The sequence below is a fragment of the Strix aluco genome, chromosome 12 (genome assembly GCF_031877795.1).
Source record: "Strix aluco isolate bStrAlu1 chromosome 12, bStrAlu1.hap1, whole genome shotgun sequence".
Taxonomy (NCBI): Eukaryota; Metazoa; Chordata; class Aves; order Strigiformes; family Strigidae; genus Strix; species Strix aluco.
In genome coordinates this window covers 19742779-19758493 of record NC_133942.1, presented here as the reverse complement: position 1 = coordinate 19758493, position 15715 = coordinate 19742779, and the positions used below count along the sequence as shown (strand labels likewise).

Here is a 15715-nt window from a genome sequence, read left to right as displayed (position 1 = left end):
CCAGGTCCCATCCCCTGGGGCAGTGAGGTTCCACTCTGCCCCGCTGCTGATGGGACCCTCAAGTGTCCCCCAAAACATGTGGAAGATCCCTGGGAATTTCAACGGCAAGAGCTTTGGTGCAGCAGGAGCATCCCCCCTCCATCCCTGTGCGATGCCAGTTGGGTACCGCTGCTGCACCCCTGTGGCACCCACCCCATGGGAATGGGGTGTGCCCCAGCACCCCAGTTTGAGCATCCTTCCCCACGCCCCCCGCTCCCAGCTCCTGCATCTGCTGATGGAGTGGGTCCGCCTTGGTGAGAGGCCGGCAAATGGATCTCAAGGGCCCCCCGACATTCCTCCTTCCTTCCCTTTGAAGGACAAGTGCCGCTCGGAGCTGCCCTCGCCGCCTTGGCCGCTAACGCACGGGGTGGGAGGGGGAACACTGCTAAAAGCCCAGGCGAGCAAAAAAGCTTTCAAGCCCCTTAGAAAGCCCAAAGGGGTGCCTGGGGGTGACCCCAATCTCTAGTGCCTTTGTTGGGGTTGAAGTGTTGGGGTGTGTCCCCATACGCTGGCTAGCGGCAGGTGTGATGTCCCCTGGGGTGTTCCCATGTGGGGACTCGGGGTGCAGTGGGTGCCTGGGGATGGAGAGGTCTGAGATGCTCAAGGCATGAGAGGGTTCAGAGGGTGTTTGGGGTGTGGGGACGGGGGTGCGTGATGGTGCAGGGCGCTTGGGGATGGTTGGAAGGGGGTTCAGGGGGTGCTGGGATGGGGTGTCCAGGGTGCAGGATAGGTACAGGGAGTGTTGGGATAGGGTGCAGGATGGGTGAAGGGTGTGAAAGGGTTCAGGGTGCAGAGAAAGGGGGAAGGATGCGTGCAGAGGGTGCTAGGATAGGGTGCATGGGGTGTCCCGGGGGCAGGATGGGTGTCGGCAGTGCAGGGTGTGTCCAGGATGGGTGTAGAATGGGTGCAGCACGGGTGCAGGGTTTCAGGGGGTGCATGACGGGTACAGGGCTGCAGGGGGGGTTGGATGGGTGCAGGGTGGGTGCAGGGTGGGTGCAGGGTTTCAGGGGTACGGAGGGTGCCCGGGCGCGACCCGCAGAGCTCCCCCCGCCCGCCAGGGGGCGCGGGTTCCCCCGGCCGCTGACACTCTGTCCCGGCGCGGCCGGCCCGCCTCGCTGGCCGGAAGCGGAAGTGGGGGCTGACCCCCTCCCGCCGCCGCCGTCGCGGCGCCTCTTCGTGCGGTGGCGGAAAGATGGCGGCGGCCATGGAGTGAGTGGCGGCGGTGGGACCCAGCCCCGGGCCCGAGCGGTGAGTGCAGCCTTGGCCTCCTCCCGCCCCGCGCCCGGTCCCACCGGGCCCTTGCCCGGCTAGGAGGCCACCGCGGCCCCCGGTTCCCTCGTGTCCTACTCACCCTCCGGGCCGGCGGGAGAGCAGCTGGGGGCCCTGCTCCCATCGGCAGGCGGGCCCGTAGGCCTCCCGGAGACCCCTCATGTGCCCATCAGCTCCCTCCATCCTTGCCAAGTTGGCCTTCTGCGCTTTCTTGTCAGCAGACGGGATTATCCCTGGCTTCCCTCACTCCTTCCCCGGTGCTTGGGGGCTCCCTCTATCCCCTTGGTGCCCACCTGTGCCTCCCTGCCTCCCCGGCTCCCTCCATCCCCTCCCGGTGCCTCCCCGTGTCTCCCTCATCAGCAGACAGGCCTGCGGATCCCCTCAGCCCCTGGTGCACTGGGGTTCCCTCGGTGTTCCCCTGTTTTCCCTGGTACCTCCCACTGAGGTCTCTCTCCCAGTCTCTTCACGTCTCTCTCTCCAGTGTCTTCCTGTGTCATTTCCCCCCTTTCCAAAGGCATGTCTGCACTTTTCAGCTGACTCCCCCTGACTCCCTGGGTTCTGTGGGGCTTTTCCCTACCCCATCCCTGCAAGCAGGTCCCTCAGTACCCTGAATTCTCTCCCCATCTCTGTGTGGTCCCAGGGCACGTATGTGCTCTCTCCGTGGCAGGGTGAAGATGAAGTAGAGCTCTGACCATGGACCATGATGCCCCCACAATCAGGCCCCGTCGCATCCAGAACCAGAATGTCATCCACCGCCTGGAGCGCCGCCGGATCAGCTCGGGCAAAGCCGGTACCCACTGGCACCAAGTCCGTGTCTTCCACCAGAATGTATTCCCCAACTTCACTGTGGTCAACGTGGAGAAGCCACCCTGCTTCTTGCGCAAGTTCTCCCCTGACGGCCGCTACTTCATCGCCTTCTCCTCTGACCAGACCTCTCTGGAGATCTATGAGTATCAGGGCTGCCAGGCGGCGGAAGACCTCCTGCAGGGCTACGAGGGAGAGATCCTGGCCAACGGCAATGACCAAAGATCTGTCAACATCCGGGGGCGGCTCTTTGAACGGTTCTTTGTTCTGCTCCATATCACCAACGTGGCCTCCAATGGGGAGCACTTGAACCGCGAGTGCAGCTTGTTCACTGACGACTGTCGGTACGTGATCGTTGGCTCTGCCGCGTACCTGCCCGAGGAGCCTCACCCTCCCTTCTTCGAGGTTTACCGCAACAGCGAGTCAGTGACCCCTAATCCCCGGTCCCCTCTTGAGGATTATTCCTTGCATATCATAGACCTCCACACGGGCAGACTCTGTGACACACGAACTTTCAAATGTGACAAGGTCATCCTGTCTCACAACCAGGGGCTGTACCTCTATAAGAACATCTTGGCCATTCTTTCTGTGCAGCAACAGACTATTCACGTCTTTCAAGTAACACCTGAGGGTACGTTCATCGACGTACGGACTATTGGCCGCTTCTGCTACGAGGATGATCTGCTGACTCTGTCTGCGGTGTATCCCGAGGTGCAGCGGGACACTCAGACGGGGATGGCCAACCCCTACAAAGAGCCCTTCATAAACTCTCTGAAGCACAGGCTGCTGGTGTACCTGTGGAGAAGGGCTGAGCAGGATGGAAGCGCTATAGCAAAAAGAAGGTTCTTCCAGTACTTTGATCAGTTGAGGCAGCTCCGCATGTGGAAGATGCAGCTTTTGGACGAGAACCATCTATTTATCAAATACACTAGTGAAGACGTGGTCACGCTGCGGGTAACGGATCCTTCCCAGGTACTGCCTGCCTCCTTAGGCTGCTCGTTGCTTTGGGGCAAGTGCTCAAGCAGGTACAATGCTGGTAGCTGTGTTTCTTAGCTGAGCCTGTGAATGTTGTTTAGGATCCCTGGTATTTCATTCTTGTGTGAACATTTGATGCTTCTGATACTGAATAACTTTTGTGTCTTTTGCTCTCATGATTTCATTGCTTCCTTCGCAACTGAAAATGAGAGAGAAAAGGTGTGATGTGGTTATTGAGTCCCCTTTCTCCAGGGATTGTTTCCCATGCTCGCAGATGCTGTACAACCCTCTTCCCCTCCCACATCCCCAGCTGTTTTTTTTTTTTAGCTGATATTTTGTGTAGTACATTTATATTCTAGAGGTTGTCTCTCCCTTTTCTCATGTATCTTCAAGCATGTTTTTCAAATATAATAGTCTTCATTTTTTTCCCCGTGGAATTGCCTTTTCTATTCTGCCTACATATTCTTTCAAGCTTCAGTGAGAGTGTTTATGATCTCTCCAAATTGGAGTAGCAACTCTTAGATCTAGCTAATGTGGCAATTGCTCCTCCTTTCAGTTTATTACTAAAGAAGCTGAGTTAGAGCAAATGTAGCTTGGTCAGTGCTGGGTCCCTCCAGACGTTTCACCATCCGCCAGGTTGATCATCTGTTTTCACAACTGTTAAGAGTGGTGGTCAGGTTTTGAGCTCAGTAAAACTGAGAAGGATGCTTTTTTTAACCTGTTCTATTAAGGAATAATAGAATATTTGGTTTTTATTATGTTGAAAGTATTTAGCAAGAATTTGTAATAAATCTCCAGTGCTGCATGTAGGTCTGATAGTTCCCTAGATGTTTGTTTTTCTTTCATACCCTTCTCTTCCTCCCTGTCTTTGCCAGATGCAGGACTTAGATCCTAGAAGAAATAGACAGCAGTTCTTTGCCAGTTGCCTTGGTCTAATTCTTCCTGGAAGATGACTCTGGTTTGTTTCATTTTTCTCTGAAGTGGTATTTGTATGGGGGAGTTGCTTTGGGAGTGAATAGGTAAGGCTTAATCTAATCAGTTTTACCCATTTGTGTAAAACTGAGCAGCTGTCTTAAAAACATTATAGCTTTGTGGAAGTGGCCTGCAGCGTTCTGCTCGTTGCTGGTATCTGGAATGGTGCTCCTGACCCTGATGTAAATGTTTGTGGTAGGCTTGGCTCTGCTCTCTGCTGTGGTTACCAAGGCTTTTGTGCCTGGTTTGCTGCAGCTCTTGACTCTCTTCACCCGGGGGTTACTTTAAGATGCAAGTTGTGGTTTGTTTGCGGTGCTCCTCAGGCGGTGTGTTTTATGCTGGAGGAAAAGCATCTCATTTCTCAGTTCTTTCAGGAGATAATTCCAGGCGTGGGGCAGTCTCCGCAGACCTGCCTGAACGTAGGCTTTGCGTTAGGGCTTCCCGAAGAAAACTTGGCTCACTAAATACCTAAAGCTCAGATTTTCCTTTCGCCCATCAGAGAGGAACATGAGGTTTCATGCAGTTTTGGGCTCCTCTCTTCTCTCTGGCTCCTCTGCCAAGAAGGTTGAGGAAGTCACTGTTCATGCTTGTGGGTTGCTTGTATATTGTCAGGGTCTGCACTGAATCATTCAAGATGTTTAATCGTGTGCTGTGTATATGTATCTTGTGGTTTGTTGTTGTTGTTCTAGGCTTCTGTTGACAGACTTGCCAGCTTTGCTGCTTGATTGCTGCGAGGCTCGACTTCTGCCACCCATGCTGTGACAATGTTTTGCCTGTGTTACAGGTGCTGCTGAAAAGCAGTGAGGATAGTTTCTCTGGTCAGGGGCATCCTGTGGATGTGTCTGCGTGTTAACCTGGCAAAGGAACTTTTTTATTTAAGGTTGGAGGATACTCCCTGCAGTCTTCAATGATGTAACTAGTTTTTTCCTTCTGCTGTCTCCTCTTGTTTTCTCTCTGCTCCAACTCTGTATTTCAGAAGGGCTTCCCTTTCCTTAGGCAGTAGTCTAGTGAGTAACCTCATCTACCGTACTTCATTTTGACATGTGGGGGCTGGATCGTATTATCACAGTTTATTTTGGGGCTGTAAAACAAACAAACCTTGTGATATTTGCAGGTGGGTGGGGTAGGCAAAGTGCCTGCCGTCATCCCTGAGCATTGTTTGAGAGCGGGAGGTGAAGCATTTAGAAATTGCCTTTATTGACAGAAGATTTAACCAGATATGTGCATGTAGCACGGGAATTAGTTACCTTTGAAGTATGGGCAGGTTCTTAATTTGGGGTGCCGGGGTGTTGTTAGCACTTTTGTCTCTAACAAAAGCTACCTTTGATGGTGAAGGATTAAATCTGCCTTTTCCCAATGGCATGGGAACGTCTCCTTTAGATGTAGCTGCGCTGACACAGTGCCACCTTTTTCCCTGATTTCTTGCTTATTCCTGCCATGAAACACTGCCATTGCCAATCCACAGCGCAGTACCTGGGCCTTCTTGCATGAGAATGTCGTCATTAAAAAGAAGTCATTAATGTCTTTCAGATTTTTATTCCTGTGCCGGCAGGGTACCTGGAGGGCACAACATTTTGCGGGCAGTGGTGTAGTACATAGTACACTAAAAAGGCTCATCTCTGCGTGATGGAAATATTAAGAAGGGGAAGAAAATAATGTCTCTACAGAAAGGAAAAAAAAATATGTGGCCAGCTAGCACTGGATTTAAAATAATTTTGTCAGCAGGAATGAAAATTAAATTTGACACTTTAGAAAGCATTTTGGATTTGGTGGAGGGCAGAGAGAAAGAGAAAACAGAAATATTGTTACCCAGTTTGAGTTGAAAAATTGGAAGCCCCTTAAGTTTTCTTCATAAATAATCACAGTTAAGAGTTGGATAATTTGGTATCTGTTGAGGCATTTAGATAGCAGAATGGATTAGTGTGAGAATGTGGGATTTCCCTGTAGAGAATTCCCTGTATTCTCTCCCCTGCAGAGAAATTTGGATAGGGTCTGTGGTGTCATGTGGGGAGGAGGGACAGCTTCCCCCCACCTCGTGCTCTCCTGGGTAACTGCTGCCTCTGCCTCTCTCTCCAGCCTTCGTTCTTCGTCGTGTACAACATGGTGACCACAGAGGTTATTGCTGTATTCGAGAATACATCTGATGAGCTGCTGGAGCTGTTTGAGAACTTCTGTGACCTCTTCAGGAATGCCACCCTGCACAGTGAGGCGGTCCAGTTCCCCTGCTCAGCTTCCAGCAACAACTTTGCCAGACAGATCCAGCGCCGGTGAGCCATTCGGAGCATGCTTTATACCGTATAGACACACGCTCACCCCTCAGCTGAAGGCTAGTATCAAATAACGATGCAACCCTGAGAAAACTGGTTCCTTTAGTCACTGGGTGATGCAAGGGTCTGGCTTGTACGTGGTTCATCTTGCAGCCTCATGCATCTGATTTTACATTCCACAGCATCTGTCTTGTTACAGGAAGGAACAAAGCAGTGGCAATCCAGTGCTTAGAAGAAGGAAAAGGAATTTTGAGGGAAAGATGTTTCCCTCTCTCCTCAAGCAGTAACTCTTCTGGAGGTTGTTAAAGTGTTACTGCCCAGTAGCTCAGGATCCTGAAGATGAGATTTGTCAAGATGCTAGTGTCATCTAATTGGATGTATTTTGCCAAATGGCATTCTCTGAATTTAGTGTGCATCAAACTGTGTTCTGTAGCATTTTCTCCGGCATCAGTCACAAGCTTGTGATTCCTGTCAAACTGTGCTAGGAGAAAGGAAACTCATCTGCTTAGACCTATTGTGAAAGCTGAGCAAAATATCAAAATAACCTGGGTTTCTAGAATGTGCTGTAGCAGTCAAATGTGGTTTTAATGAAGCAGAGTGTGTTATTTCTCTTGGAATATATTTTTATGTGACTCAGGGTGTTTTGTTCTTCCAGTGACTTGTTTCACATCATCCAAAGTACTTGGCAATCACTTATGGGCATGAAGCTTCTGTTGATTTTAGGTTGACGTCACATAAGTAAGAGGAAGTTGACTGTGTCTGTAGCTTTCTAGAGCTGCCTGTCAGGAAATCCATAATGCTTAGTGGGAGAGAGAATGAGAGAGCTCGCCGTAGACACCCAAAGAACAACTTCTGCCTTGTGTTAAAGTAGAGAGGAGAATCTTTTCATCCCCTTGGCTACAAGGGCCTGTAACAGGAGTGTTTAACTTCCACAGCAAAGTATAATAGAGCATAATCCACAGCTAGCTGGCCTTTGGCTGAGCGTTTCTGGTCAAATGGAAATGTTTTACCTTCCTTGATGTATGACATCCATGCAGCTGATCTGACTGTTCTTGCACATGAAAAGCTCAAATTTTGCTTGGAAAGAGAAATCCAGCCTCTGTTAATATCTCTACCTGGAAGAACTTTCAGCTCGCTGTAGTTTCTGAAGAGCTTTAGGCTTCTCGTCAAGGTGCTTCCTCATCTAAAGTTTCTCCTTTTACGCATTTAAAACATAGCGGCTAAAGAAAGGGGGATTCTCAAGTCAACATTAAGGGCTCAACTGTTACTGTGAAACCCTCTGGCTTTTGCTTACGCTTTTTCCTGGCTTCATGGTAAAACTTGGATTGACTGATAAGCTGCTAATCCATCTCCCCCTGTTTCTGATCCTGTTCATTTCCTGTACTGCAGAGCAGCTGGGGCCAGACCTTGTGGATAGGCACAGTCTTGTCCTTCTGTCAGTTTGGACTTTCAGAGCAGAAACAGTAATGATGAGGGAGGATAAAAAGGTCACCAGAACTGGTTGATGCTTGAATCACTGTGATACATCTTTGGAAATGAGCTGGTTTAGTTCTTACACTGCTACTGTTTTTCTCTCCCTATCATTTTTCCTCCTTAGTTTATTTAAGCTGTGCTCTTCACCTGTGGCCTTTGTGAGTAAAACCTGTTTCTTGGTTTGCTGCAGGTTCAAAGACACTATCGTGAATGCCAAGTACGGAGGGCACACGGAGGCCGTGCGGAGGCTGCTGGGCCAGCTCCCGATCAGCGCCCAGTCGTACAGTGGCAGCCCGTACCTCGACCTCTCCCTTTTCAGCTATGATGACAAGTGGGTGTCAGTCATGGAGCGGCCCAAGACCTGTGGTGATCACCCGATAAGGTAAGGAACAGGCCAAGAAGCTGTATGTGAGGAGAGCAGTATGAGAGTAACTCTGAATCACCTCTGCCGTGTGACATCAAACGTGTAGAAAAGGGAAGAGATCGAGGCCTTTCTCGTATGACATCCTTCCACCAGAGGGTTTATTTCAGCAGGCTGCAAAGCTTGGCCTCCCTCCCTGTGGTAACGGTTTTATCTTGTATGTGTGGGAGGGCTCTTCAGGCCGCCTCGCTGAGCTGCCCTGGGGAAGGTTTGGGTAGTGAAGCCTAAGCCTTTTCCATAGGAATGCTCTTGTTCCTCCTCCTCTTCTTGCAGTCCTGCTGTTGTGTTTGGGCTGCAGAGTGATATGGCTCTGGATGCCTGCTTTCCTGTGCTGGAAGGATCCCTTTTGAGCATGTGGGTTTAGTTGGCAAGGATGATGTGGTTTGTCCTGTGAATAAAATAGCAGCTGGATTAGGTGTTATTCAGAATGCTTGTGGTATTGATTTAGCTATTTTCAGACTTTCCTTGTTTACAATTCTCAGCCTGGGAGCTGTACTCCTCTTCATATTCCCCTTCTTTCTCTGACCTGTAGGAAATTTGTTTCTCTAATAGGAGTTTTAGCCAGGTGTAAGGGCCATTCTGTGCCTCTTCTGTCTGAGTCTTTGATGCTGGGAGAAAGAATAAGTCCGAGCCTGGGAATAAGGAGGTTTGCAATGCTTCTTGCAGAAACACCAGGACTATTTATTTCTTTTTGTTGGCTGCAGCCATGGCTGCAAGTAGTAGTGGTTAAAAATCCAACATCTCCAGACTGAAAGGCTCAAAGGGGCTGAATTCTCCAGGCAGAATAGGCTTTCCACTTATAGTATTGCAAAAGCAAACCTATGCTCTGAAAACAAAGAGAGCCTTCAATGCCTAAGTGCTTTGTTTAGTGACTGCACACACATTGGGGGCTCAGGCAGCCTAGGGAGACCATTCTGGCAGGTTTCCCAACTTTATTTTCATCTGTGCATTCTCAAAAAGTGGTTTCATGTCTCTCCTGGCCCTGACTCAGGTGGCAGGGAACCTCTGATTATTCCTGTGCTCTCAATTCCCAAATTATGTATATTTAATTGATTTTTCTGCCCATATGATTTGGTTTGATCTCCAGCTCCCATGTTATCTGCAGAGAAAAGCCTGCCCTTTCCCCCTTGTCATGCTTGACGTCGGGAAAACTTGCAGGGCGGCAGTTGTCTGCCAGCGCCAACCTGCATATGGCTCCTGCAGACAAAAGGGAGCAAAACCGCAGTCATTTGCTGCGGTTACGTCTTTGTAGTAAACAAAGCGAAGTGCCACCTTCCCTCCCTCCCCTGAGCCAACCGGCGTTTCAGAGCCAGAGCTTTTAAAGCTCAAAGCTGTGCAGAGTCAATTAGGACTTGAATAGGGCCTCGGAGCAGTGGGGCTCCTGGTTTTTGGAAAGTAAGCAGAAGATGAGGCACTAACCTTAACCATTCAGTAGCTGAAATAGTGCTGCTGTGTTTCTCACATGCAGAACAAAGGGATTAATAAAATAATGCCACTGCCTGTTGTGGTTTAGAGAGCTTCGAAATGAGGGGCCACAGGATTTGTAATGTAAGTCCTATAATTGGCTGGAATGCAAAACCCTTCAGCAGCTAAGGGTGTTATAATGTGAGTGCAGTTTCCTGGCACGGTGTGCAAGATAGGAAGGCTTAAGGCCTCCGTATCTCTTACACATCGGTTTCAACACCTCTGTGCGCTGTGTCCTTTTAACCCTTAGTGCCTTTCTGCATCCCAAAAGGTTCAGCTCTTGGCTCTGGCTACTTGAGAGACCAGTGGTTGTTTGCTCTCAGGTGGGAAGGACTCTAGGTTCCCCATCACTGCAGTCTTCCAGTATCTTTTCAGGAGGCTTGAAGAGATATTCACTGGGTGAAATGATGGCACTTGTGAGGAAGAGGCTCTAACACAGCCTTACCTATAGTAGGGGGTCTCTAAAATTCACCTAGATGGCTAATAAGGAGCCATTTAACCAAAAAATTGGTCTGCAGATAAATCTTCCATTTTCATACGGTTTGAAAAGACTGGTCTTGCTGTTTCTGTTGACATACAATTTTATGTTGCAGTGCCTAATTTATCCCCAGAGTGAGAGCCCATGGAAATGGCCTCTGATTGCAGAGCACTTTTAAAAATACATTTAAAAATACCAAACTGAGCACATCTTTGAGATTACAGGGAGCTTCATCTTGAGTAGTAAATTATTGTGAATTGGGGGGAGAGAGGAGCAGACGGGGGACTGTGCTTTATTTAAAGAATGACCCTCTGCATACCCAGCCTTGCGTAGGAGGGAAATGGCTTTTCAAAAAGCCAAATACCAAGATTGTGACTCTCTTGCTGGGTTCTTGTGTGCAATTTTCAGGCAGGGCTGGCTGGCACTTTGATTCAGAGGAAGGGAGAGGAGAGTGGCCCTCCAGGAAGAACATGAGGTTCTCAATAGGCTGTGTTGTTAAAATGTGGAGTATGTCTGCTCCTGAAACAGCATTGCCTGTATCTGTCATCACCCATTCTTCCAGGCTGAGAGCTGAGTGCATTGTATTGCTGGCGGGGGGGAAATGTGCTCTCAGATTAAAAGCATTCTCTGAGTTAAAACCAGAGGAAAATGCAAAATACCTACACGTACTAAGTGATGGTGGAAAAGGAAATAGCTGGGAGACAAAATGGCAATTCTGCCCAAAACTGAAAGAGCAGACAAAATGGTCTAATGAACTGAAACAACTTCAGGGTGAGGATTTGAGTTAAAGCCCAGCTGCTTTGTGAAGGTACCACATCCAGAAACCTCCACCAAAGTCGTGGGGAGGGTGGGGTCATCGCAGAGAGTCCCCTCTTCCCACAGCAGCACAGGACAGTGGTGTTACCTGGGCTGATGTCGGTTACACAGAGTATGCAGGGAAGGTTCAAGAAGCAAAGAGCTTCCTAGCCTCGCCTGTCTCTTCAGCGCCGTTTGCCTCATCCCCTCGGCAATGTTCGCTTTGTGCTGAAGCTGCGTTCCAGGCCTCACCTGTTTGGAGACACAAGTGAGCTTGACCCACAGGCAGGTTTGTGGTTGACAGCAGAAGGACACAAGGTTTTCCTTGACCTCTGTGCTTGCTGTGATTGTTGAATGCAATCCACCAGGTACTTCCTGCCCAGCCTATCTTGTTAATGCTTTTTTGATGGAAATCTAGAAGGAACTGCAAAGCCTTGCTTGGGCTGTAAAGTGCAACTTGGCACCCTTGAGCAGAATTGGATCCAGCTGTTCACCTTCCTTGACTGAATGGGGATGTAGCAAGGCACAAGAGCAGCAGTGTAAAGCCTACCTGGCATCACCAGGAGAGAGAAGGGGTGGCCTTATGCTCAGAGTGAAGGCCATTGCTAAGGGAAGTGAGCTCAGTTCTGTACAGTATATATGCCTTAGGGATCAGGGGAGCAGCTTGAATTAAGAGAGGATGGAGAGCCAGCACAAGTGAGGTCTGGATCAAACTTGTGAAGTCAGCTCTTTGTCCCTCTTGTGAAGTCAGCTACGTCCACCAAAATGACAGGCAGAGTTCTCTCACTGATGATACTAAAATGAAGTCAAGTTTTTCCAGACAGTGGATAACTAGCTGTCCTGCGAGAGACTTTCCTGTATAGCCAAGAGCCAGACATCCAGCTGAGAGCCTCCTGCCCCTGAGGGAGTACCAGAGATTGAACAAGGCACTTGTCTCTGTATGTGAAGAGCCCAGATGGCAAAGTCAATAGTTGGGAACAGCCATAACTGTCTTTCTCTTCCTTTCAGATTTTATGCTCGTGATTCTGGCCTCCTGAAGTTTGAGATCCAGGCGGGACTCCTGGGGCGACCCATCAATCACACAGTGCGACGCCTGGTTGCGTTCACCTTCCACCCCTTCGAGCCCTTTGCCATCTCGGTGCAGCGCACTAACGCAGAGTACGTGGTTAACTTCCACATGAGGCACAGCTGCACGTAGTGTGACCCATGGCTGGGGCGGCTGCTCTCCTTGGGCCTGGGCCTCTGCCACAGACACACCAAAGCCAGGCACTCGCGCCTTCTAGGAAACCAAACCGTCACTCATATCAAGAAACCTGATCTGGGAGCTCCTACCAGCTGGCATCTCGCAGGGCCCTCGGCTCTGGAAAGCCGATCCGCTCAAGTTGAGCGCGTGAATGTTTCTTCTGACCCTGTTTGTACTGCGGAGGTCCCTCTGCATTAAGTGCTGCTGTTGTTCCCTTACTCCTGTTGATGAACAAAGTGTAGCTGAGGTTCCTTTTCTGGTTTCCCAGAGGCATGTCCGTTTTCTCCCCTGTTGTAGGTCTTAGGATGGCAAAGGTGGAGCTTTGCAAAACATTTGTGGAGTGCTCCCTTCTGCACTGGTGCTCTCCTACCTTGTTGAGACAAACAGCCTGTCGTAGTGGGAGTGGATGCAAGCCATGGGGAGGGCTTAGAAAAACAGCTACCTGTGTTTGTATCTTCAGTATTACTAGGGAAATGAAATCCTGTTCTCATCCACACAATCTACTCATGTGATTTTAATATGCAAGAGGTCAGGAAAAAAAGGTGTGAGAAATCACTGCAATTGAGAGACATGAGGTGTGTTCCTGACTCTTATGCAAGTCACTTAATCTTTGTGCCTTAGTACCTGTAAAAGCTCCTAAGTGAAAGGCAGTGTGTTAATACCAGAGAGCCAGGGCAGCTGGTTGTGTCTCTAATGCACGAGGAAGTGGGCACAGAAGGATGATGGGTGGCTGGGAAGGGTGTGGAAAGCAACAGCAGCTCCTTGCTCATGTCAGAAGGACTTTTCTGCAGCATGGGGGTGAATTCTCATGACCATCTGCAGGTTCTGCTGCTGAGGGGAAGGGACACCCAGCTGCTGGCACCCTCCTGCGTGCTGGAGTATGAGCGTGGAGAATTAGTAGCGCTTGGGTTTGCCCAGAAAGGAGGGAGGAGACCTGAATTAATGTGCATTGCTGCAGGTCTGCAGTTAGGAGACGAGCTTGTTGACTTAGGTTGCTTACCTATCTCTGTTTGAAACACTGTTCTCTGTGAGAACCCAATTTTCTGTTCCCAGGCTTCAAAGCACAGCTGGCTGGTGCATTGATGCTGACTGGACCACTGCGGTGTTTTTGCTGCTGATAAAATAAGCTCCTGGGTGTAATATTACCTGCCACTGTGGCTGGTGAGGATGCTGGCCTGCCCTTCTGTCTTAAAAATGGAGTTTTTGGTTGTAGGCCAACATTTGGGTTTTTCTGTGTGCTGCCAGGCAGTGCAGCCATCCCAGCACTGCGAGGTGCTCTGTCGGAAGCTGGAGCCTGCTGTTGTCCCGTTCCTATAGGAGGTACAGAGGGGGCATTAGAAAATTCGTGCTTACACACGGGAGAGCCTCTACTTCAAAGGACCCTGTGGATGTCTTGTTTGGACCAAAATGAGCTGTGGGTGATGCGTTGTGGCCACATGCCTGTGAAGAACAGTGTTGAAGTCATGCGTTCATTTTGCATGGTAATGCATAGGAAAATAACTGTGTGGGTTGCTGGAGCCTGCTTATAGCATGAATAGTGGACCTTGTAATGGAGGGTGCCCTGGGGTTCTTGAATCAGCCTTTACTCTCCGTCTCATGGTACTTCTTTCCTCTCCTGGCCTTGCTAAACATATTTCTAGGGTAAGACATTGTATTTCACTGCTCTTTTGCTGGTGTTTGCACTGTTGGTTTCTCAGGTCTGTCAGGAGCGACTTCAGGTCAGAAGACTGCTAATAGAGGAGGTGTCAGGCCGTGCGTGCTTTAGCTCCAGGTTCCTCTCCATCTAATAACACTATTTGTCAAGGTTTTAGGTTTTTATCCTGTGATCTGTTCCTCAAACATTCAATTAAAGCTCCAAGTGGAGAATCATTTGCACACTGTAGATCATAGATTTACCTCCTTCTGCACCACACTCACATTTGTTCACACTTCCAGTATGAGACTTTTTTTTTTTTTCTTTTCCAAAGCTCTCAGCAGCTCCACCCAAGACTGGATTTACTCCTTGGTGTCACAGTTTTGGGAGGTCAGTGCTTACTAAAATAGCTGTCAGATCTCCATTTAGACTTTTTTGGTGGCAAAAATATAAACCACTTCAGCATTTCTGCAGTCGGGGCTTTTGCCAGCCAAATTCAGGCTATCCTGTGTGAAGCAGAGAGCATGGCATGGATTGTTGGGCTTGGGGCAGAGAGACCAGAGATCTGTTCTTAGCTCTGCCTTTAAATTGTTCTGTGACTGGGGGCAAATCTCTTTCTGTTCCAGCTGGTGTTTTCTTCTCCGTAAATGAGGCCAAAAACATATTTTCAGCTTTTGTAAAACACTTTGAGATTAATGGATAAAAAGTGCTGGATAAGTGCTAAGTATTTTCTTATTATGTTTGCAGACAAACTGATTGATCATTCTGGGTACTAATTGCCTTGGAGTAGCATAGCGGATGCTCTGGTCTTGGCTGCTGCATTTTATATCTACAACAGAGTTAATTTTATTACAGAAATGTATTGAAAGAAAAGTCTCTCATGCTTGAAATTTTGATCTTTTATTTAAGAAACAAAAAGTGCGTGTGCGGTGGGGAGGGTTGGGAGGAAAGGGGAGATGTTTTCTACCTGATATTTTTCCTAGGTTAGGATGAAGATTTGTTAGCGACACAATACAAAAATGGAATAAACAGAATTTGCTTTAAGAGGCTGATTTATTGTCTTTGTCTTCCAAAAAATCTTAATGGTGCAGTTGGGAATCCCTTTGCTGAGAAGACAGGGGTGTGCCTTGGACTATGCAGGCGGATTGCATGTGAGCTGGCTGCCTCTTCCCGGCATTTAGAGTACAAGTGTGCTCAAGGATGTTCCTACCTGAGGCATTTCTGTAGTTACTGCAGATTTCTCAAATTCTTGTCTACATGAGCTAATGCTGGGGGAGGAATTCTTGGCCTTCAGTTACATTTTCCCCTTTGTGTATTATTACTAGCCCAACTTGTATTCAGAGACTCTTCTTTTTTTATTCCACTTAGAGCCTTTGTCTAACCTTGTGGCCATTTTCTGCTGATGGTCCACAATCAGGAGATGAAAGCTGAACACACCTTGCTTGGCAGAAGAGCTGTTGCCTGTCCACTGCTTCTAGGTTGGGCTAAGGCACTCGGATTTTCCGCTGCATGCTGCTCCCAGCCATGATGCAGCTCTGCAGAACATTGTGACTAAGGACATGCGGACGGGACCTTTTCAAAGTCAGAGATCCCCTTGTAACCCGCTGCTACTCTGTAACAACCTAGCAGCATCCTTGTTTGTGTTAGTTCCTCTAAGCATCTGCATCTTGGACATGAAAGCCGCTTTGAACCCTTCCTCCATTTTCCTGTGTGCAGTTCTCTGATGCTTTCGTTTGGAGACCTCAAGCATATCAGAAAGCTCTTGAGCCTGTGGCTCTTCAGATAGGCGCTAAGTGACAAGGAGATGCTTGAGTTGGAAACCATGGTTGACTGGCAGCAGAATCCCATCTTTTGTTACTACTTGTGCTGCCTTTGCTTTTAA

The 15715-nt window shown here is 48.9% G+C and overlaps 1 protein-coding gene across 2 annotated transcripts; it reads left to right on the top strand.

Annotated features, from left to right (window-relative positions):
* The first annotated feature begins 1198 nt into the window (after positions 1–1198).
* Positions 1199–14872, top strand: DET1 (DET1 partner of COP1 E3 ubiquitin ligase). 2 transcript variants are annotated; one of them, XM_074837432.1, is made up of 5 exons: positions 1199–1287; positions 1976–3084; positions 6136–6326; positions 7990–8181; positions 11966–14872. In XM_074837432.1, the coding sequence occupies exons 2-5, from the start codon at positions 2002–2004 to the stop codon at positions 12153–12155; spliced, it is 1656 nt and encodes a 551-aa protein (XP_074693533.1). In that variant the 5' UTR covers positions 1199–1287; positions 1976–2001; the 3' UTR covers positions 12156–14872. The 2 variants fall into 2 exon arrangements, with proteins under 2 accessions (XP_074693533.1, XP_074693532.1); XM_074837431.1 differs by having other exon boundaries at positions 1949–3084.
* The last annotated feature ends 843 nt before the right edge of the window (positions 14873–15715 follow it).

Excerpts from the sequence above, each read along its gene's own strand:
- DET1 (XM_074837432.1), top strand. The coding sequence starts at position 2,002 with ATGGACCATGATGCCCCCACAATCAGGCCCCGTCGCATCCAGAACCAG. Across the intron at positions 3,085-6,135 it reads GGGTAACGGATCCTTCCCAG|CCTTCGTTCTTCGTCGTGTA; the intron begins GTACTGCCTGCC and ends CTCTCTCTCCAG. Across the intron at positions 6,327-7,989 it reads GCCAGACAGATCCAGCGCCG|GTTCAAAGACACTATCGTGA; the intron begins GTGAGCCATTCG and ends GGTTTGCTGCAG.